This window comes from Chelonoidis abingdonii, chromosome 25 (genome assembly GCF_003597395.2).
Source record: "Chelonoidis abingdonii isolate Lonesome George chromosome 25, CheloAbing_2.0, whole genome shotgun sequence".
NCBI lineage: Eukaryota > Metazoa > Chordata > Testudines > Testudinidae > Chelonoidis > Chelonoidis abingdonii.
Genome location: NC_133793.1, coordinates 8,439,740 through 8,462,262, shown reverse-complemented (window position 1 = coordinate 8,462,262; position 22,523 = coordinate 8,439,740). Strand labels below are relative to the sequence as shown.

The window sequence follows — 22,523 nt, the reverse complement described above, 5'->3', positions numbered from 1 at the left end:
CCTGCCCCTTATCCAACCCCCACCCCCTTATCATGCCCCTCAGAGCAGCAGGAGTTCACAGCCCCGCCACCCGGCTGGAGCCAGCCATGCCACCCGTGCTGCCCGGCAGGAGCAGCAGGCCACAGCTCTGGCGGCACGGCGCACTGCGGCTGTCAGGGAGGGGCTGGGGACTCAAGAGCTTGGCAGGACGGGCCCGTGGGCCACCGTAGTTTGCCCCCCTCTGCTTTAGAGTGATTAGTCTGCGGAATTGTCTGAAATCACCCGGAGTGGGCTTGGCTGGGCTTTGCCTGACAAGTTGTGTTTCTATCTCAGTGAAGAGCAGGCAGACAAAGGGGCTGCTCCACTCTTCCCTGCGATCCCTTTGTAACAGGGCCTGCGGGGGTGAGCACAGCTGCCTTAAGACCCATGTGCAGCAGCGGAAGTGATGGTACAGGACCATCTTAACTAGGGGAACAAACCAGATGCCATTTTGAAAGCTTTTCTGTGATTGGACGAGCATGTAAAGCACCAAAGTAACAAGCAAAATAATTGGAGAATAGCTGGTTCTGCTGTTGTCTAGGCAACCAAGTGTAAACTTTCTCAGAGTCCTTCTCTAAAGCAGCCCTGGCAGCCAGGTAGGCAGGGATGGCACCACAGGGGTGGTAGGGCCCAGCATACAATGCTTCCTCCCTGTGGCCCCACAGAGACTAGGGTCTCAGCATGCAATGCTTCCTGTCCTCTGGCTTAGCAGAGACAAGAGTCCCAGCAGGCACTGCTTCCTCTTCCTTGACCCAACAGAGACCAGGGTCCCAGCATGCAATGCTTCCCCTCCTCTGGCTTAGCAGAGACAAGAGTCCCAGCATGCAATGCTTCCTCATCCTTGACCCAACAGAGACCAGGGTCCCAGCATGCAATGCTTCCCCTCCTCTGGCTTAGCAGAGACAAGAGTCCCAGCATGCAATGCTTCCTGTCCCCTGGCTTAGCAGAGACAAGAGTCCCAACATGCAGTGCTTCCTCTTCTCTGGCTTAGCAGAGACAAGAGTCCCAGCATGCAATGCTTCCTGTCCTCTGGCTTAGCAGAGACAAGAGTGCCAGCATGCAATGCATCTCCTCCTCTGGCTTAGCAGAGACAAGAGTCCTAGCATGCAATGCTTCTTCTCCCTTGACCCAATAGAGACAAGATTCTCAGCATGCAATGCTTCCTCTCCTCTGGCTTAGCAGAGATGAGAGTCCTAGCACAGTGGTTCTCAACCTGTGGTCCGGGGCTCGCCTGTCTAAGGGGTCCATGAAAGACTTAGACTGGAAACTGAATAGAATTCAACTATATAGACAGACAATAGATTTCCAAAGAGATCTGCACCTCCATTTGAAATTTTGTAGGGGGTCCGCAAATAAAAAAAGGTTGAGAACCAGTCCTGGCATGCAACGCTTCCTCTCACCTGACCTAGCAGATGCTCTTACAACTAAACACAGTACCTGAGCTTCACACTCCTCCTCCAGCGTTATCTTTAAAATAATCTTAAAAACAGAGGGCCAGTGTGCGCCTTTAAAAATTAAAAATTCCCAGAGCTTTTCTCATAACAACAGGGCTTTGCCTCAATCTTTCCTGATCAAATCATTTCCCTCCCTCTCGGCTGTGAAGCTGGATTGGCATCATGTCACCCCAGCCCAAAGGTGGTAAAATGGTTGATGTTTATGTGTAGGGCCCGCACCTGCAGCCTTCATTCACCACCGCAGTCCCCCTGAGGTCAGGATTGCAGGGATTTGGGGAATTCTTGGTGACAGATTCTCTATGAATGTAAAATACGATAATCATAATCTGAACAGGAAGTTCCCTTGTTTATTAAATCTTTGCCATTCCAGCCTTGTTTAGAAATTCTGACAAGTTTTTTTTCTTCTAAATTCATATATATTTTGATATTTCCAATTGATGTTTTAGAAACAAAATGGTGACCCTGAGAAGAAGAGTATTTCCAGCCAGTGGGCAGTAGTTGCGTAACATGGCTGCCTGCTTTGAGAACTTTTCTGTAGCTACTAGTATCAAAGGAACAGATGCTGTGCAGATCGGGAAAGCGTCAAGAGGTACAGTACTATGAACAGGATAATAAGCACTTTGCAGTTGAGAAGGGGAAAAAATAGCCACAAATATGTTGTTCTTTGAAACTGCAGCATCAGTGAAGCTAATCAATAGGAAGTGAGATCCTGAACAATTTATATCCACAGCCAGTTCCAGTCATTTCAGGATCCAGTTCAGAATTGCTCTCCTTGGGCTACTTAAATCAGTGCAAGGTGAACATAAAATGACACCACTTCAGAATCTTCCACTATGCAAATGTGTAAATGGTGACACGAAGTGCAAGGCAGTGGACAGTCATGCCCCTTGCTTGCAAAACTTCAGTGGATTTGTATCATAGTCCTTGTGTCTCTGCTCCTTCAGCACTTGCCACCTCTCCCTCCACACAGCCTCGCTACTGTTGGTTTGAGAGCATTCTCCCTTCTGCAGTTTCTCTAGAACAGACCTCTTGTATCTCTTCCCTTCTTTGCTCTTCCCTTTAATTTCAAAGATCATCTTAAAACACTTCCTCCCTTTTCAACAGCTTCTCATTGTTGCTCTACTCCTGGTTCAGCTCCACTATAGATTGCAGTAGAGGGAGCTCTAGAGTAGACAAAACGCTGGCAGTTTTACCACGTCAGCTAACATTACTCAGATGGCACAGTGGTAAAAACACAGCAGCTGCTGGCTCCTGGCTCCTCTAGACCTCCCAGCTGGGCTACCAAAGTAGGAACTGGTGGGAAATGTCAAGAAAATCTCAGGGTATGGCTACACTGGCACTTTGCAGCGCTGCAACTTTCGCGCTCAGGGGTGTGAAAAAACACCCCCCTGAGCGCTGCAAGATACAGCGCTGTAAAGCCTCAGTGTAATCAGAGCTACAGCGCTGGGAGCATCTGGGCTTGAGTGTCTCCTGGGAGGTTCTGAGTAACCTAAACTGTCATTGTGCTCAATAGGATCTGAGGGTGTGCAGCATCTTCCAGAAGGCGCTCAGCTTTTTGCAGGATCAGGCCTATGAGATGGGCTGCTAAAATGCCCCACTTCAGGCTGTCTCAGCAAAGGTCTAAATAAGAAGATGTGGCAAAAGTGATTTAGCAGCACTGAGTGAGCCCTACAGCTCTTCATGGACACTGCAGCACCTTTAAAGTGCTGCAGCGATCGTTTTTTCTTTTCTTCTTAAATAAAACAGGCAAATTCAATGCAAAAACAAATGATTTCTTGCCCTGAATATTGCATTAATGATAGATTTGCATTTCATTTCTGTTTCCAATTTAAAATTAAATCTGGTGCTACAGTTACATATTTCCTGTATCTCCACATTCAGGATCTTGTTTTTATCGGCTTTACCTTTTAGGTTACAAGGTCTCCTCCATTCCTTATAAATACCAGACAAGAATGATCCCAAACTCAGAAAAAAAGGGATTTAATTCTCAAGCAAAGCGGTTTCAGTATAACCAGGTAGGTAGAAATATTTTGAGATTTATGACCTTTGCTGTAAATCTTATGTTCCTGTTATCTCTTGGTGATCCTGTTTATAATAAGTTTGGTTAAGTTGAACTGGACACACAGCGTGTATACATGTTTTAAATAGGATTCCATGGATCAGGCTTTGGGGAAAAAAACCCACTAACAGCAATGCAAAACAGAAGTGTTATTGAAAATCAGCTAGGAAAATGCTGAAGTAGTTTGATGAAAAAGAGTCATGTGACCTTGCTGATAAAGAACTGCATGAAACCACTTTTTTAACACTCAAGAGCCTGATTCGCCCCTGAGTTACACTGTACAATACCAGTGGAGCTACCACTGAATTTCAATAGGATTTAGGTACCTAATTCTCTTAGGCTCCTTTGAAAAATAGCTTTTGTGCTTTTTTTTTTCCCATTCCACCCTTCCTATCTCCGGTGCTAAGTGTGAAAGATACTGTGTCTCATCACTGAATTGAATTGCCAGTTTGTTTTCCAACCTAAATATTATTTACACCTAGTCTCTTATTGATTCTAATACTGCCAGACCACCAAGACCCCCATTCTACTCTCATTTACACAACTACCAATCAGGAATGATTCCACTGAAGTGAATGGTGTGAATGAAGTGAAGATTTACACTGGTGTAAATGCATGCAGAATATGACCCAACTTTTTAGGACTTCTTTCTTTAATCCTGAGCTCTTTGTGCATAAACTCGCTAATACTGACTAAAGACTATGATGTCTACTCCTCTTTGGCCAGAAGGGGGAAGCAGTAAGATACTGTAAAACTGTACAAGTCAACCAGACAGCTACATGAATTCATTTTCTCTAGCCAATACAGATGACCCATCCTCTGTGTGCAAGGGGCCTGTTGTGGCCCAGCTTCCTAACTACTTCCTCTTCTGATGGGAGGAGAAGTCTCCATGCCTCCTGCAGAAAGTTCCCTGCTCTCCATCTGGTGAATAACACTGCTATGGCTCCTTAGAATGCCATGAAAATTAAGTCAGTTGAGGATTTCTGTAGCTTCGTGAACCCTCTTCCAAGTGGGTAGATCAGAGTTATTTGGTATCTTCTCTTTTTCTTATTCTGCCTTTGATCTCTTCCTTCTTGCTTGTCTCTCCCATCTCAGCGATATCAAGAGCACATTATCTCAGGCCTGAATAATAATAATAACCATTGACATCAAGGACCAAAGATGAGGGGAAATGATCAAGGTGGAGACATTGCTTAACTGCCTCATGCAGGCGCCGTCTGTCTGGTCAGCTTCCAAGAGTTCCAGATGACTTGATGCAAAGTTCTGACTAAAAAAGAAGAGGTAGAGTCTTAAGGTAGTTCCACAAAACACTCCCTTCTACTCCAAGCATTTCCTGCCAGAAGGATGGAGCAGCAAGTGGGTCAAACCACAAGCAACACAAGACCTTAGTAGACTTTTGCTTAAGCGTTATCCCCAGGGAAAGGTTACTGCATCAAATATTAGCTCTTTCTAGGGCTGCTTTCTGAGCTTCTCCTTCCAAATGCGCCTGATCATGTCTCCACAGAACTTCAGCACTACACACTATAGAGTACATTAACACGTACAGGGATTCACTCCCCGCTAGAACTTTTATGTATATTATTGGGTGTTGTATGCAAAATATTTCTGATCAACTAATACTGTGACCTAGTGGCCTTCCATACTCCTCAATAGAATATGATCTCAAGGAGGAAGAAGGGCCTAATGGTCTGTAATCAGCTTGAGGAGTGGGGGGTAGATTTTCAAAGGCACAAATGGCAATTAGGTGCCTAAATCCCTATGTATCTTCCATCCAGGAAGCGTTAGTCATGTAGTGACCTATTGAAGTCTGGTGTAAGTAGGGACAACTCTATTGAAATCAATGGAGTTGCACCACTTATATCCGTCCTCAGCGCATCCTATAGTTTCTGTCTACAAAGAAAAGTTTGACGAATGTTTACATGGCCATTCACGCTGTAACTCTCATGCCCTTGTTTACAAGGAAGGCAGTGGAACTATACATGGAAATAATAAGAACTAAAGTCTCAGGGCCTGATTCCCATTTTGTGACACCAGTTTTATACTTGTATTATTAGCATTATGGTAGTGCCAAGTGAGATCAGGGTCCCATTGTGGTAGGTACTGGATGTAGAAGTGGTAAAAAGCAGTTCCACCCCAATCTACATAGGGTGGGAGGGGAAATGGATGAACGGAGAGGTGAAGTAACTTGCCCATGGTCACACAGCAGGTCATCAACAGAGCCAGGAGTAGAATCGGATTCCTAGTCCAGTGCCACAGCCAATGGACAACATGGTCACTCGTTGAACTCAATGGGGTCACACCAACTTAAAACTGGAGTAATAGAGAGGTGAACCAGGATTCCCCCCTCATCTCCTTAAGGAAAACGGAATGAAGCGAATACAGGATCTCTGTTGGGACTGTCAGACTGGATTTGACCCATTGTTATGAGGATTTCCATGATGTGGATGGAAATAGTGGATGCTCCCCACTAGTAACTGGATTGTATCCACCAGCACACAGCAAGCAGCTAGCTGTCAATCAATAATGCGTTTCATTCGTTATTCTCAAGGCTCAGATTTGACCTGGTGTCCTTGTAAAGCTCTTCACAGCCAGTCCTCTCTAATCCGTCCTGCCTCTTTAAGTGCCCATTAGTATCTGAGTTCTAACTTGCCCTCCCCACATACCTCCCTGTACCATGCTGCCTAGCCTTATAAGTGAAGAGATCCTGTCAATGCCATTCCTAAACCAACCACGAGGGCTTAGGGTTAGGATCTCTCGCTCCTCAGGCCAATCAGACCTGCATAGCTCCTGGCTGTGGCACGAAGGACCTAGATCAGGTCCCAAAATGTGATGTCGTGCATGGTAGCACATTACCACTGGAGTACCAGTCTGACCACTTGGAGTGGTAGCCTAAGAAGATGATGAGGTCATTCCTTACTTGCCTCTGCCTTATTGCCATTAATGCAAACTCTGCTTGGATGCTGGGTTTTATTATTTATATATTCCTCCTACACCCTCTCCCACTGCCTGTACCTCTCCCACATCTCTTCTATTTTCTCCCTTTATCTCCTTTTCCCAGTCCCAGCTTTGTACTTTCTTTCCTGTTGCCCGAGTCCTGCATGGAAGGGGTTGAGATGCCTGCACTCAGGTGTAGCTCATTGCAGGATTGGGGTGTGTGGCTGGAATTGCTCCTGATGTCCTCTGCACCAGCTGCCATCTCTCTCCTCTTCAAACCCATCTCTTCTGTGTTATTCCCACACTATCTTCTCTTGTGTATTGTATATCTCTGTCTGAATCTGAGCATACAATCCTCAGGCCAGCAACCGGACAGGACAGGACCTCTTTATGTGCTTATAAAGTCTCATGTACTTGCCCAGTGCTCCATCCAAAATAGTTTCCACTGGTAATTGACAGACAAGGTCACATGACGATGATATGCTCTCCGGGGTCAGGAGTCTCAGATATTTCCATTCTTACATACCTAAATCATTTAACATTTGTGTTGACGTGAGGCTATATTTCTCTCTAGGGGTCTCATCCCATACAGTCCTGAGCCTCCACAAATCCCATTGACATCCCTTGGATTAGAGGGAGCCCAGCACTTTACAGAAGGTGTTCAGTACTTTACGGGACACTGAGCCTCAAGAGGTTAAGATGTCATCACATAGAACTGAGGCTGGTTTTGGTTTATTTTGCTCTATAAATAGAATCCCGCCCAGTTCTCTTTCTGAAAAGCCCAGGAGGAGAGCTGAGTCATATGCTGAATTCAGTCAGTCAAGTCAGATGTACAAGTGAGATTTCAGACTTGCAGTTGCTTTCAACTCCCAGTCTGTATAAATTGCCTGTAGGAAACTTAATCTCCCATTTCATATTCATTTTTCTGTGCAATTTGAGACTCACATTAAAATAAGATTATTATTCTGACACAATGAAAACATCTGCTCATTGCACAATGACACCTACTACAAAACATTCAGGTGTCCAAGGAATGGAATGGAAAATGATACTGAAAATATGAGAATGCCATTATTTATGTCCAGGGTACGCCTTCACCTGGAATGTTCTGTTCAGTTCTGGTTAGCCTATCTCAAAATGAAAGCTGCAGCACAAACAGAGGGGGCTCAGAAATAGCTGACAAAATGATTAGTCCTGGAGAGAGACTGGGATTGTTTAGTTTTGAGAGGAGAAAATTAAGATTTGATCTAATAGATGTGTGTAATAGAGGAGGTAAATTAGGAGCTCTCTCATCACGTGAAGACAAGGGCCAGTCAGTGAAACTGAAAGCTGATAAAAGGAAATAATTGTCTACACAATGCACATTCCGTGCTTGTACGGCACTTAGCACGATGGCGTCCTGGTGCGTATTTGGAGCACCTATGCACTATGGTAATAGCAAATAATACCGATAACCTGTAGAACTCACTGCCACCAGATATAATCAAGGCCAAGTGTTAGTAGGATTTTAAGATGTTTAGATCCTTTCACTGATAACGAGAATATCAATAGTTACATTATGGAAGACAATATTTATAAGGCGTGCTTCACTGTGATAGCTCAGTGAGGGGGGAGGGATAGCTCAGTGGTTTGAGGATTGGCTTGCTAAACACAGGGTTGTGAGTTCAATCCTTGAGGGGACCACTTAGGGATCTGGGGCATAAAGAAGGTCCTTCTGGTGAAGGCAGGGGGCTGGACTCAAGGTCGCTTCCAGTTCTGGGAGATTGATATATCTCCAATTATTTGGGGGGAGGGATAGCTCAGTGGTTTGAGGATTGGCCTGCTCAACCCAGGGTTGTGAGTTTAATCCTTGAGGGGGGCATTTAGGGATCTGGGGCAAAAATCTGTCTGGGGATTGGTCCTGCTTTGAGCAGGGGGTTGGACTAGATGACCTCCTGAAGTCCCTTCCAACCCTGATATTCTATGACTGTGTAAGACTCAGGCCTTGGCTACACTGGCGCTTTACAGCGCTGCAAATTTCTCGCTCGGGGTGTGAAAAAAACACCCCCCTGAGCGCTGCAAGATACAGCGCTGTAAAGCGCCAGTGTAAACAGTGCCACAGCGCTGGGAGCATGGCTCCCAGCACTGCAAACTAATCCCCACGGGGAGCTGGAGTACATGCAGCGCTGGGTGAGCTCTCTCCCAGCACTGGTGCTGCGACCACACGGCAGCGCTTTGAACTTTCGAGTGTAGCCAAGCCCTCAGTGACATTAATGCTGGTAGCATCCACCTCCTCTCCAGCATCTAGTGCCATTGTCTGCCAAGGATGATCTTCCAGCTTGAGGGCATGGCAACCTGGTTTACATTTGGAGTTCCATCTCCTAGGCCGGCAGCCTACCAAGGCTGAAGAACCCTCACTCGCCTTTCACACCCCCACTTTTCACAGAAACACCTCTGCAGCATGAATGCTAGTGACGGGGTGTCTGGCTGTCAGAGGTGATTGATTTTGCTCGCCATTTGGGGCACTTCCTAGGAGCTGTGAGTTCATCCCCAGCCCAGCAATATCAGCCCTTTTCGGCTATTCCATAACTGTCCATTAAGGCATTCTTGCACCTTTTCTGGATGCATCTGGTACTGGCCACTGAAAGAGAGGATAATGGACAAGTTAGATCTCTGGTCCAATCCAGCCTGACAATTCCTACGTTCTGCTGTCACAGCTCTGAAACTTCCTAAATAATGTTTTGAGTGTGTTCAGAAGGATGATTGTTGCTAAACGTGTTATGTTTCCTTCTTAGAATGAAATTCCAGGCCCAGGATTCTATAACGTCATTCACCAGCCTGCAGAGATTAACAGCACTTCACTGTCGAAGAAGGGAACGGGCTACTTTCCTTCCATGGTAAGGGAAAGAAGTTGTATATTTTAGAGCCTGATCCACAGCCCATTAAAGTCAATTAGGCCTAGATCCTCAAAAGTATTTAAGTGCCTAACTCCCACTGAAATTAATGGGAGTCAATTTAATTTAATTTCCCTTTAATTTCAATGGGAGTTAGGCACTTAAATACCTTTGAGGATCTGGGCCTAAGGGATTTTCTATTGACTTCTATTGCATCAGGCCTTTAATGATCACATCTTATTTTTCATCCCTTGCTGCCTAAATTTAGGGCACCTCAAGTCAGAGTCTTCACTTGGGGTTAGGTATCTAAATACCCTGAAGGATCTGGGCCTGAGATACAACAGGGGTAGGGCATCTTACAGCTATACCAGTCACTGGAAGACGTTGCTATAATTAAGGCTGAATTCCATCCTCCATTTTAACGTTCTTTTGCAGTTGCTCATATAACATTTAAAACAAATTCCTCTGGGGCTACCGTTTTCTAAGCTTGATCTCAATCCAAAGGTGTTTTTTTTTTTCCTTTGGAGTAGAAAATTGGAGCAAAATTGGCTGAGTTGTGTTTGAGTTGTGGAAGCGTGAAGAAAAAACCCCACATTTCCCCTGAACGTGGGCTCACTGAAAATGTTGCGCTCACCCTAGCTTGAAAATGGCTAAAGCTAGTGACAACCAAGTGAGTTCTATAAATCTCAGTGAGTTACAAATCATAAGACGAATTAGAAGAAAATCTGCTCAGTCCTTTTAATGATCTAATTTTGCACAGGATTTTAAACCCATTTTCAAATCATCACAATGGAGGATAATCTAATGCATTAACAAAGTGTTCTGCTGAGCATCTTCTCCCAGTGAAGCCAATGGGAATTAATGGTGCTCAGCACCTCACTGGCAGGATCAGACCCCTTGCAATGGAACTTCCAACCATTCATGCAATTTAGTGGTGTTCTGCTGTATGTAAAATACAGAGGATATCCCCTACCAGTTATAACAATATGTAAAAGACCAGAGGTCAAAGATTGGATCCAAGCTGTTCACCAGTCTCCTTCCAGCACTGCTGCTCAGCTGCTATTGATTTCTTTGATTTGTCTCTTTCTAGGATGCTCGTCTCCCACACAACAGAAAACCCAGCTACCCTGCCGCAAATGCCTACAACCTCTCGTTGGCATTTCAATCCAAGCAAGATTTCAGCACTGGAAACTCCAGCATGTTTCAGCAACCAATCGCTAAGAGGAGAGAGCAAACCTCCACCCCAGCGCCCAACCAATACAACGTAAGGGGCAAACACCAGGAGGTTAAAGCCAATGTAAAACTAACTTGAAGGGATATATGGGGAATTATACGGAAATCATTGTCCTGTGTTTAATCCTGTTTGGACTAGAGCATGGCTGGCCCAGCAAGGGTGTGCAAGGAGAGGAGAGGGCGTTTCTCCTTGGGCACCTGTGGCTTCCTCCTGCTCCACTGAAGTCAGTGAGAGTTGTGTCATTTTTCTTCACTGAAAGCAGATCAGACCCCCGTGCAAGGAGCCGTCTCAGTCACCGTGAATCCGGAGCACATGGGTCACTGAGACAGCCAGTAGGCATCCAGGATCTGCCACTGCAGCAACCCTCCGTCTTCCCACTACAATATAACCTGAGGTATCGAAAGACCCCACAGGATCCCTTGGGTAAAATCCTGGCTTCGCTGAATTCAACAGGAGTGTTGCGGCTGCCTTCAGTGCAGCCAGGATTTCACAATTTATGTTTTATTTCCAATAGATGTGTGGTCTGATGGTTGAAACACGGCTGGAAATCAGAGCCAGATCCTCTACGGATGTAAATCAGCATAGCTCCACTGACTTGCATGGTGCTCTGCCAGTTTACACCAGCTGAGGATCTGGCCTTGAGGTTCTGTTCCTGATTCTGCCAGTGACTCACTGTGTGATCTTGAGTAAAGCACTAACCTTTCTGTGCCTCCTCCTCCTCCCATCTGTCACCTGGTGACAATAATACATGCTTCACTGGGGTGTTGTAAGTCTTACTCCATGAATGTTTGCAAATTCTTGAAAGGAAGTTATTAAAGAAATGTGAAGCATTATGAATAGCTGCCTATCAAAATATTATCCCTATTGGTCATGGATTTCACTGTTCCCTCTGTGCTTTGCCAGTGCTGATTTATTTGTCAGCTGTCAGATCATTGTTACTTTAACTCATTCTCTCTGTAATTTTTTCTGCAAACCATGTCTGCTGTAGTTCCCTGAGTGTCTGTCACTTAGCACAAAAATCTCTTATATTGACACAATGCTCTTTTCACCAGGGTCTTCTCACACTATATACTCACTTCAAGTGTGAGAAACATCCAGTGGGATGCTGGGGTGGAATGTGTCTGGTCTCAAATCTCACAGTAACACCATGCAACAGTTTAGGCTAGTGGGTGAAGAAGAAAACTGCAAAGGAGTTTTAGGTTGTTTATGCAAAATATAATTACATTTGAATTTGGCGAGGACACTGTAGTTAACTCCACTAGTCCAGTAAGGAGAGCCAGAGGACTGTTAATGACAGTAGCTGGTCAGGATCATCCTGTCTTATTATTTATATTACAAATAGTGCCTAAAGATTGAGTCCCCATTTTGCTAGGTGCTGTCCATACACATAGTAAGCCTGAGTCCCTGCACCAAAGAGTTTACCATCTCAGTAGACAAGATAGACCGAGGGAGAATGGAAGTATTATCCCATCTTACAAGTGGGGAGCTGAAGCACAGAGGTAATAAATGACTTTCCTAAGATCACACAAGAAGTCTGTGGCAGAACTGGGAATCCAGCTCTCTTGAGTCCCAATCCAATGCCTTAACCATACACCATCCTTCTTCTTGGAAAGACAGCCCTTCCGCAGCACAGCCACTGCGCTGGGGCATTGGTTCAGAATTCACTTACAGCGATGAGTCCTATGCACAGAATCACTCAAAGCATTTCCCCCGTTTTCCTTGATTGTCTCCCACGCAGGTACCAATCACGCTCAATTCTCCTCCATGCTTTAGACGTGACTAACTCCCCACTTAAGGTGGCATGGCTGAAGATTCGAAATGAGTTTCCATTGATGTGATACATTTATAGGCTCGGTCAGAATCAATGATCATGTGTCTTCATTGTTTATAAAGGGATCAGATCCTCAGCTGGTGTAAACCAACACAGCTCCACTGACTTAACAGGATTTTGGTGATTCTGTACACTACCCCCCTTTCCCCTGAGTGAATTCTGAACCAATGCACCAGTATAGGGATCGTGCTGTTGCGGAAAGGCCGACTTTCTCGAAGATGGCCTCTGGTTAAAACACTGGACTTTGTCACAATGCCTTCCAGCTACGAGGATCTGCTTCAACAAGTTTTCTGTTGTTTAAGCTAGTTTGCAGGTCATAATTATTTGACATATCATAGTATAATGGGTTCGTAGCATGTTATTTCTAACATTGTAAAAATTTGCTTCTGGGATTAACCTTCCTGGATAAATTACTGTCTTGTGATTTACTGTAAGTGATTGTGTCTAACCTTCAAGAAGCACAACAGGAAACAATCCATTTAAAAGATGGCAGTGCTTGATAATTTATGACCGTAGGCAAAGAGACGGTCTGGGAAGAAACAGAGGGCCCAATCCTGTGCACAGACAAAACTCGCACTAAAGTCAGCAGGAGTTTTTCCTTAAGACTGCAAATCAGGCCTTATGTGTAATCTCAGCTGAAATTAATAAGTGTTGATAAAACCCAGGCTTGCAACAGAAAATAAAGCTGAAGCAGTGTCCGAAACTGTATGCAATAATGTTTTCAGTGTATGGGCCAAATTCAGCCTGTCACAACATGTGGTGTACACCATCCAGTGCATTAAACGCCCCAATAACAACTATGTGGACAAACCCAGACAATCACCGTACTCCTAAATGAACTCACAGAAGGAAAATGATAAAAGACAAAATGCCACATCACTTGTGGGCAAACACTTTTCACACAATGCTTGCTCTGCTTCTGACCTCTCAGCACTCCTCCGCAAAGGAAATCTGCAACCATCTTCAAAAGATGAGCCGTGGAGCTTAAATTCATAACTTTGCTAGACACTAAAAATCATGGACTGAAGAGAGATGCTGGATTTATGGCTTATTAAAACAATCTATAACCCACTAACAACCCCTGCCCCGGCTGCCTTCCCCCCCGCCCCCGACTTCTTTTCCCCCCTATGACTGGAGGGGTGTTACGTGGCCACTTCACTGTGAATAGTCCCTTGAAATATGTGTTAACTACTCATGCTTAACAATCTTTTCACCTTGAATTTAGTTGTGACACTCTGAGGTGCTTGTCTTCAGGTACACGGCCCAGCTGTAGCGCTTTAGTGAAGACACAACCACGCCAGCAGGAGAGCTTCTCCCCAGTGTAGTTAACCCACTTCCCCAAGAGGCAGTAGCTCTGTTGACGGTAGAAGCTCTCCTGTTAACATAGTGCTGTCTACACAGGGTGGGGTTAGGTCAGTATGAATGTGGATTTTTCACACCCCCAAGTGATGTAGTTATCCCACTCTAGGTCTGTAGCATAGACCTGGCCTGAGTACATTTCCCAGTCCTGAGGAAGAGCTTCCCAGTCAGCTCAAAAACTCGTCTCTCTCACCAACAAAAGTTGGTCCAGTAAAAGATATTCCCTCCCCCACCTTGTCTCTCTAATATCCTGGGAGCAACACAGCTGCACCACCACTGCATAGAACAATGTATTTTTTTTCAGACTGTTGAATTTCAATTGATCTCAGTTTTGCAGAACTATGTAGGCGGCAGGGCTAATCCAAATGCCCATTGAAATCAATCGGATTCCATGGGATGGAGCAGGCCTGGTAAAGTTAGCCTGATCCAATTGAAGTTGATGGGAATTTTGCCATTGGCTTTGAGGCATGCAAGATTAACCCCTAAATGATAGACTTGATCTCTTTGAAGAGTGATTTGGGGCTGGGTAGAAAACTAGAGGCTACATTTTTGTCATTCTAGTCGACCCTGAAGGGCAAAGTTGCAACTGTTTGTTTATGCTCTTACAGGTATTATCATGCAGATTACCCTTTGGGTGTACTAGGAGCACTACTCCAAATGCCATGCTTGATTCTGTTATTTGAATGAGGCCAGGCACTTTACGATCAAGCTGATGCAGCAAAGACTGGCTGCAGCCACCAAACAAATGTAACCAAATTTTCAGTGGGAACTGCTGGTCGGCAGCACCTCTGATAATAAGCCCTCACAAGTTGAGCAATCAGAAACTGAGACACAGAAAACCAGTGCACTCTCCTGAACATTTGGCCCTAATATTGCGTACATTTGTATCATTAGAGCAGTTCTGATTCACCATGGAGACTGGATCTAAAAAACCAGTTTTTGTTACGTTAGTAAATACCCAGGAGGAAAGTCAATTCAAAGGAATTCATGGAGACTTCATTTTGTACAGGCCTGTCTAGATTTCTGCAAGCAAAGGAACAACCTATGTGCCCGGGCGGTGTTTTTGTCCAAAACGGCAAGAGGATTAAGCACTGATAAAACAGAAAAATGGCCTTCTCCGTGTAAGTGAGCTGTTGAGATGGGAGGAAAGGCATCACCCATGAGTCTGAGTCGGATCTTATCAGATGCTCACCACTGTCACTGACATCCATGGCTACCCAGGCACTCAGTATATCACAGAGGATGCGCAGCACCTTGCTGGTTTCAACCCATTATGACATTTTGCATATTAGTAGGTGACACTTCTAAGTTCTACAGGATGGGGCCCTGGGAATTATTACTAAAGCACCACTCAGATATAGTCACACCCTGGTAGATTTATGGAACTTAGGGGAATTGCCAGAACATACTCGGGCTCCCTCCAAGGTGCCAGGGGCTCAGGGAGTGGTGTGACGTAGCACACCATAATACACCTAAATCTGTCGTGCTACCATAGAAGGAAACTTCTTCCTGGCCTCATGAAGTTTACACCCTGAAGCATGAGGATGGTTGGCTCTAGTCATTTTTACATTTGGTGGCGTCACTGCAAGTGATGTTCACAGTCAACATCTCATCTGGTTTTTTAATTGCTAATTTTCCTACCTGTATGTCCTCCCTGGATGCTCCCGTGTTCAGGATTAAGTCGCTAGAGTAGTCACTCATCTTCTATGCCCCAGGAAGCAGTTTTTATCATCTCAAGAAATGCTTTCCCCTCCAAACACCCTGTTGTACTGTTTCCTTTTACTTTCATTGACTTGTGCCCCTTTATGCCTACCCCAGTGCGATAGCTGAGACATGGTTTGGTTTTCATATCCCTTTTCTTGTCGTATTATCAGGCCATTACAGAATCAATGACTCCCTCGTCAAGAAGTCCCCCAGGATTCTAGTGTCTTGCTTCAGATCAAATACTCATCGTGAAACAAAGGTGAACACAATAAGCCCAGGGCCTGCAGCGTATCAGCTCAGCAACCCCCCTAAAGCAGCAAAGAAGACCCCTTCCACGTGAGTCCTAACCTGTATGCTTTTCACTGCCAGGCGTTGCTTGTGAACACATCAGATTGCAGGAGGGTCCAGCAGCTGCAGCAGAGGAGCTCACACTTGGCTGTCTGCAAAGTTCTTCCACCGTAGCACAGTCAAACCCGTACTCGGTTGCCTCTGTTGCCATTGGTTTACAGCTGGGGTAAAAGATGGCTCCCTTGGGAAGTGAAAGATCAGGCTGCTTTGCCTGAAAGGGGAGGTGAGCTGATAACACTGAAAAGCAAAATACACAAACTGTTATCAATACCACTGGGCAGTAGGTATAATATATGATCCCCATTTGACAGATGGGGAAACTGAGGAAAACATGACCCAGTGGCAGAACAGGAAATAGACCCCACATCTCTGTTTGAATAAAGCTTAGATGCTTCTCTGAACTTCATTGAGTCTGCAAAACTGAGGTGGACAATAGGCCTTCTTCCTGCAAGGTTTCAAGCACTTGCTCCTTCAGTTCAGGCCAAAACAGCATAAAGGAAAAGCCCCTTTCTTTCCCCTTTGGCATCATTCTGAAAAGGCAGATAAATCTGCCTATCAGCAGGTTATTCAAGTAGATTTATTATGACCACCCAGTGACAGTGACATTGGTTTGCCTGAGATAAGATTAAGATCAACAGTAAATTCTTGACCAGGGAAAGGTATGAGGAGTATATGGGCAAGTCTGCTGCTCTCTGCCCACAGGCAGGTGTATCTTACCACAGAGGTTTTGTGAAAGGAGGGGAAAGCTATAGGGAGGGAGAATTAATGCCAGACGGCGTGTGCTAAACACAGAGGGCTAAATTAACCCTCAAGTGAGAGAATCATCGATCTACATTATCAGCAACCATCAGAACGATCCATGTCCAGATGCCCAAGTTAGATTGTGGCCACACTACACTGTCAGGTACTGTAGCTACACGCTCCAGTGAAAAGCACGTTACAGTCTGTAGCTTCACGTGTTAGTGAAAGGGGCTGGCGGGGAAGGGACAGTGGTGAAAGGCTCCAGCAGCAGGAAGCTAGAGGAGCCTTTCCCTGTGGCCTCCCCCTTGCCAGAGCCTTTCCTCACTGCCAGGGTCTTTTCCTGTGCTGGGGAAAGGCTCCACCAGTTGGAAGGCAGCAGGACACTACAGTGCTAAACACAGCAGTGTAAATGGGGAGGGATGGTGTGGGTGAATAGAGAGCCAGGGAGGGTATGTATGTGAGTACATAGCCATGCCCTTCAGGTGTGTCTTAACTCACCGAAGCTGTGCTTCATGGTCTCTGCTATTTCTGTCTGTGCTAAGGGCTACTCATGTATGTACCGTGTAGTGCACCCCAGTTCCCATTTAAAGCACCGATTTATGCATATGAGGCCACATGCTCAGCTGGAAAAAACTGGCACAGCTCCATTGACTTCAGGGGAACTCCCCTGATTTACACCAGCTGAGCATCTGGCTCTTGCTCTCAATGGCAGCAGGATCAGGCCCATCATCGAGTCAGTCTATTTTGCAATAAAGTGAAGAGACTTGATACGTGGCTTTGTACATGTACCCAGATTTGCAAGGCATGTGATCCGAGAGGCTCCGGATAGTTCTTTTCTAGGTCATTCTTTAAAGCTTTTAACTGTGATTTTTGAAAGGATCCTATGTGATTTGAGCACTTACCACCTCTTGAATTTCATTGAAATGTCAGCACCTAACACCATTAGACATCACAGCTTTTATGCTCAAACTTCAAACCCCATCAATTTACAATGTATCTCAATTCTCTTTTCTTCTGATAGGCGAAAGCAAAACTTGAATTTCTCCGCCCCTGCCATACCACCAGCTAAAAATCCACCTTTGCCTGGGCCAGGGCAGTATGAAGTAGTGGACTACGAAGGCCCACCAAAGCATTACATCTCTATTGCTGTATTTGTCTCAAACACGGGGCGGTGGAGAGGGGACACAGCTCAGCAAGGGATACCTGGGCCAGGTAAAAATAAATATATAGATAAATACTTTGTATTTACATAGCGCTCAAAGCACTTTCCATAACTGATTAAGCAGTATTATCCACCTTTTTACAGATAGGGAAACTGAGGCACGGAAAGGCTAAGGGTCAGATGTACAACAGTATCTAGGACCTAAAGATGCAGCCAGGTGCCATAGTGGGATTTACCAAAATGCCTAAATGATTTGGGCACCTAACCTACTTAGGAGCTGTTATAAATCCCAGTAGGCATCTATCTGAATCGTTAGGCACCTAACTTCTGTTGTAAACATGGAACTAAGTGACTTGTCCAAGGTTACACGGAGAGTCAGTGTCAGAACTGGAACTAGAACCGAAATCTCCTGCGGTCGGATCACTAGACCATTTGTTTAAAATATTTTGAGAATAGCACAGATGTTTGCACTGCGATTGCCATTCAGGTATCGCCAACTGTCAGCATGTTTGACAAACAGCTTATGGGAGCTACGTTTTATTTGAAAAACTACCATTCAACTCTTGTTATTACAACCAAAGTTTTACCTGTCCTGCCTTAAAGCCATGTGTGGGCGGGGGGGGGGGGGGGGAAGAAGCAGTTAGAGGAGAAGGAAGAAAGCTGACTCATGAAACTGCAAAGCGTTTGCATAGCCCAAACGGAAAGCAACATTACAGGGCATCATAGCCCTGAATCTCCTCTGGTCTAAGTCTGACACTGGTGTAACTCCGCTGAGTCCAGAGCAGTTGTTCCTGATTTACATCAGCTCATGTGGGAGATGAAGCAGGTCCCATAATTGTATCCAGAAAATGCTTGGAGAAGGTGGAAGGAGGGACCTACTCACAGAGACGCATGGGTTAAATGTACTAACGTTTCCATGAGTGTGATGCACTTTGCTCTAATTACCTACCAGTATATCCAGTGTGCATGTAGAGGAATAGATTGTGCAGTCCTTACTCACACATGCAGTCCCAAAGGGCCCGCTCACCTCCCCGTGTGCTCAGCAACGCTGGGGATCCAGAGCTGCCCCTTTTGGCATTACGATTGCTAACATACAGGGAGACAAACAAAGGGCCAGATTCTGCCACCACTTCCGGATATTCCCCTCACTCTGCAAGTGCATGTGGAGTAGGGAACTGCTGAGGGTGAGCAAGGCTAGTGGAATCTGGTCCCGAGTGCGCTGTGTGCAATTAATAATAATTGCCATGAGTAACACTATTTTCATATAGTGAGTAAGTTAGGTGTATTCAAGGAAGTAAACAATACAAGAAACATGACTCTAAGTCCCTCTGACAGATGAATGCCTGGTTTGGAAAGCAGACAATAGCAATTTTGCTATTATTTACAGTAGAGTATATGGTTTTATTCATCTGTAGAATTTGTACATCCACAGTGTAATGGGGAATGTCTACCAGGCTAAAATGGTGCCATCATTTTCCCCAGGGGTCTTATGGCAGCAGAAAGAGAGAGACCGATTCTCTTAAAGGATTGCCTGATAACCATTGTCCATGTTACATCTCAAAGGCTGAGCATGCCAAGTGCTTGGGCATAAATGCTGATGTCCCTAAATACTGGTCTGCTTCTTAGATGTTGGGCCAGATCCTCAGCTGGTGTAAATTGACGCACCTTAATTGAAGCCAATGAAGCTGTGCTAATTTACGCCAGCCGAGGATCTGGCCCAGAGTCTCCCAGAATGGTTAAAAATGAATTAAAGATGAAGTGAGTGGGGCTAGAAATACTTTCAACAGAAGGTAGTAAAAGAGTCTAAAGTTTCTCCTTCCCATAGTATTAAATTGAAAACCGTGCACGTGTATTGTTAACTTGTGAAAAGTCAGGACATCTCCCATAATCACAAATCCACTCAACCCTGCCAGCGTCCTTTCTGGCATTAGAAAAGATCAGATCCCATTCTTTTTAACCTTTTACCGCTAGCTCTGAAGTCACAAAAGAAACTTCATTGGGGCAAAGCTCCCTGCAATGAAATCTAAAGTAGCGTTAGCCCATGTGCACTATTAATATATAATGCAAAATCGCTCAGTACTGTATGACCTGCATGTAATACAGATCTGCAGTGCTGTGCATGTACTTTGTAAGGAACAATGACATCAGGAAAAGAACAATCTAAACACTGCACAGTTTAATTCGTAGGGCTATGTTTTTGCAGTAGCCATATTAAAGGATGGTTGGATACAAAGTACTTGTCTGGATTTTAGGACGCCAGATATTTAATAATATTTCCAGGGTTTCTCGTTTATCATTTAACCTAAAACCCACCGATAAAGATACAATCTGTCAATACAAAAAACAATCACAATGAACTTTGGATCGTGGTAAATAGTAAAGAAAGGTCCAAACACAGGATCTGGGGCAAACTTTGGAACTAGATCCCAGTGTCATAACCCAGACTCATCTCTAATTGCAGTGCACGTTAATAAGGATGTTAATGAAAGCACAGCTTGCCCATACCTCTGTCATGTAACAGCAGATACACGCATATTAGCGAAAGCCCAGGAGGCCAAGGCGGCTCGCTTTTATCTCACTGAACTGACATGTCATACAAATTTGAGGCGATACTCAAGGAGGAAAAAAATATCTTGCTGTCCTCACTAAACCTTTCAACACTGTGGGCCACCTTGGGCTGGCTTCACTATCTATCTAAGGTGCTTATATGGTCTCATTACCATAGTATCTGAGCACCCCACAAGCTTTTATGTATTTATCCTCACAGCACCCCTGTGGGGTAAGGAAATGCTGTTCTTCCCATTGTATTGATGGGAAATGAAGGCAGAGAGAGACTGAGGCCCACATCCTTAAAGGTTGATTGTTCAGTGGGAGTTAGGCACCTAAATGCTAATCTGGGCCTAAGTGACTTGGCCAAGGTCATACAAGAAGTCTGTGGCAGAGCAGGGAGACTAGCATGCTCTCCTCTCATCTCCTTTACTCATGCTGAATATGTCCTTACTCCTCATGCAGTACCATTGACTTCAGTGGCAGAGCTTGGTATGAATAAAGGTATAGGAATCTGGCCATTATTTATTAACAATCAGGGGTGAAAATAACTTAAAGGACTTAACTTAAACTGAGCAGGGGCGGGGCCTTTCCAGATTTAAAGGCCCTGAGGCTCCGGCTGTGGCTGGGAGCCCCAGGGCCTTTAAATCACCCTGGAGCAACCAGCTGCAGAGGCAGCTGGGAGCCCCAGGGCTCAGGGGTGAATTAAAGGGCCTGGGGCTCTGGCCGTCATGGAGCTCCGGGCCCTTTAAATCCCCACCCGAGCCCAGCTGCCCTAGCTCAGTGGCGCTTTAAAGGGCCTAGGGCTCCCCACAGTGGCTGGAGCCCCGGGCCCTTTAAATCACTGCCATAGAAGCTGGTCCGGTCCGGCACAGCGTCTTGGCTCTTGCCGCTATACCGGACCGGACCAGCTTACTTTCACCTCTGTTAAAGATGCTCTATGCAGCCAATGAAAAATACAACCAAGAGTTTATCACCCTTTCTCTTATCCCCCCGCCCCCAGCAAACAAGACACCATAGTTCCTACATTAGTCAATAATCTGAAATTTGCATTTAGCTCATTTATGTACCTTTCTCGTTATAGCAGCAAAGAGTCCTGTGGCACCTTATAGACTAACAGACGTATTGGAGCATGAGCTTTCATGGGTGAATACCCACTTCGTTGGATGCATGCATGTATTCACCCACGAAAGCTCATGCTCCAATACGTCTGTTAGTCTATAAGGTGCCACAGGACCCTTTGCTGCTTTTACAGATCCAGACTAACACGGCTCCCCCTCGGATACTTTCTCGTTATAGGTACTTATCTGCCAGAAGTACCAGGGAAACAGTCCTTTATCTACAATGTTGATAACAAGTGGATTCCAGTACTGTAGGCATCAGAGCCACCATATTTTGGAGAAATTCTGCAAAGACTGAACCTCATTCAAAACCAGCAGTGCAGTCGCTAACGCATGGGCAAGCTATGGTGTCCCCAGCCCTCATGCTTTAACTGTCCTTACAGTCTGGCATCTGCGACTGGTATTGTGCACATATTGCAAACTGAAAGATGATCATTAGGCTGAAATTGACCTAAGATCTTCCAATTAAGTTGAACAATTCATGCAAATATTGTTTGATTCTTTTTTACCCTATGTAATTAGTGGTCATGTATCTTTGGCACTGATAAATTCTGGTCATATATTGGCCAATCACATGAAACACAGTATACTGGCAGTAATCTATATCTTACTTTTTATCCCCAGTTGTCTTGGTTGGAACTGCGGTTCCCCTTATCCTCCATTTCAACCTCTGGCTTTTAGAATGCATGTGTGCTGCTGGATTAGGTGCACTCTCTCCCTGTAAACACAAAATAAATCTGGCTGTGTCCTAGGCCTGACATAATACAAATAATAAATAATAATAGCATCATCTGTGGAGCAGTCTCAGCTAATCAACACCACCACAAGGAGGTGGGGGTAGGCGCAGCTGTCCAATACTGAGCATTCGATCAGAGGTTTGGAAATGCTCCTGTCTGTCTTCACCTGTTTCTCCTCTTACTCGCACAGTCATAAATCAGGAAAAACTCCACTGAAGTCAATGAAAATATGCAGATTTACTCCAGCTCAGAGGCTGGCACCAAAAGGGCCCCATTTGGTACCCACTTTGCACTGATGTAAATGACAGCATACGCGGGCATAATGGCCAGGCTGCCCCAGAGAGTATGCTACCCTGGCCCAGTGTCGTGTAAGTTTCATCTCTCCAGCAAAGCCCTGGGCA

At 45.2% G+C, this 22,523-nt stretch overlaps 1 protein-coding gene across 1 annotated transcript; it reads left to right on the top strand.

The window, feature by feature from the left end:
* Positions 1-1,908: 1,908 nt before the first annotated feature.
* On the top strand, positions 1,909-22,130 carry STPG1 (sperm tail PG-rich repeat containing 1). Its single transcript, XM_032789544.2, has 8 exons — positions 1,909-2,061; positions 3,384-3,487; positions 9,240-9,341; positions 10,429-10,602; positions 14,772-14,883; positions 15,637-15,802; positions 17,577-17,767; positions 21,564-22,130. Exons 1-8 carry the CDS (start codon positions 1,980-1,982, stop codon positions 21,638-21,640), a joined length of 1,008 nt encoding a protein of 335 aa, XP_032645435.1. The 5' UTR covers positions 1,909-1,979; the 3' UTR covers positions 21,641-22,130.
* Positions 22,131-22,523: the final 393 nt, after the last annotated feature.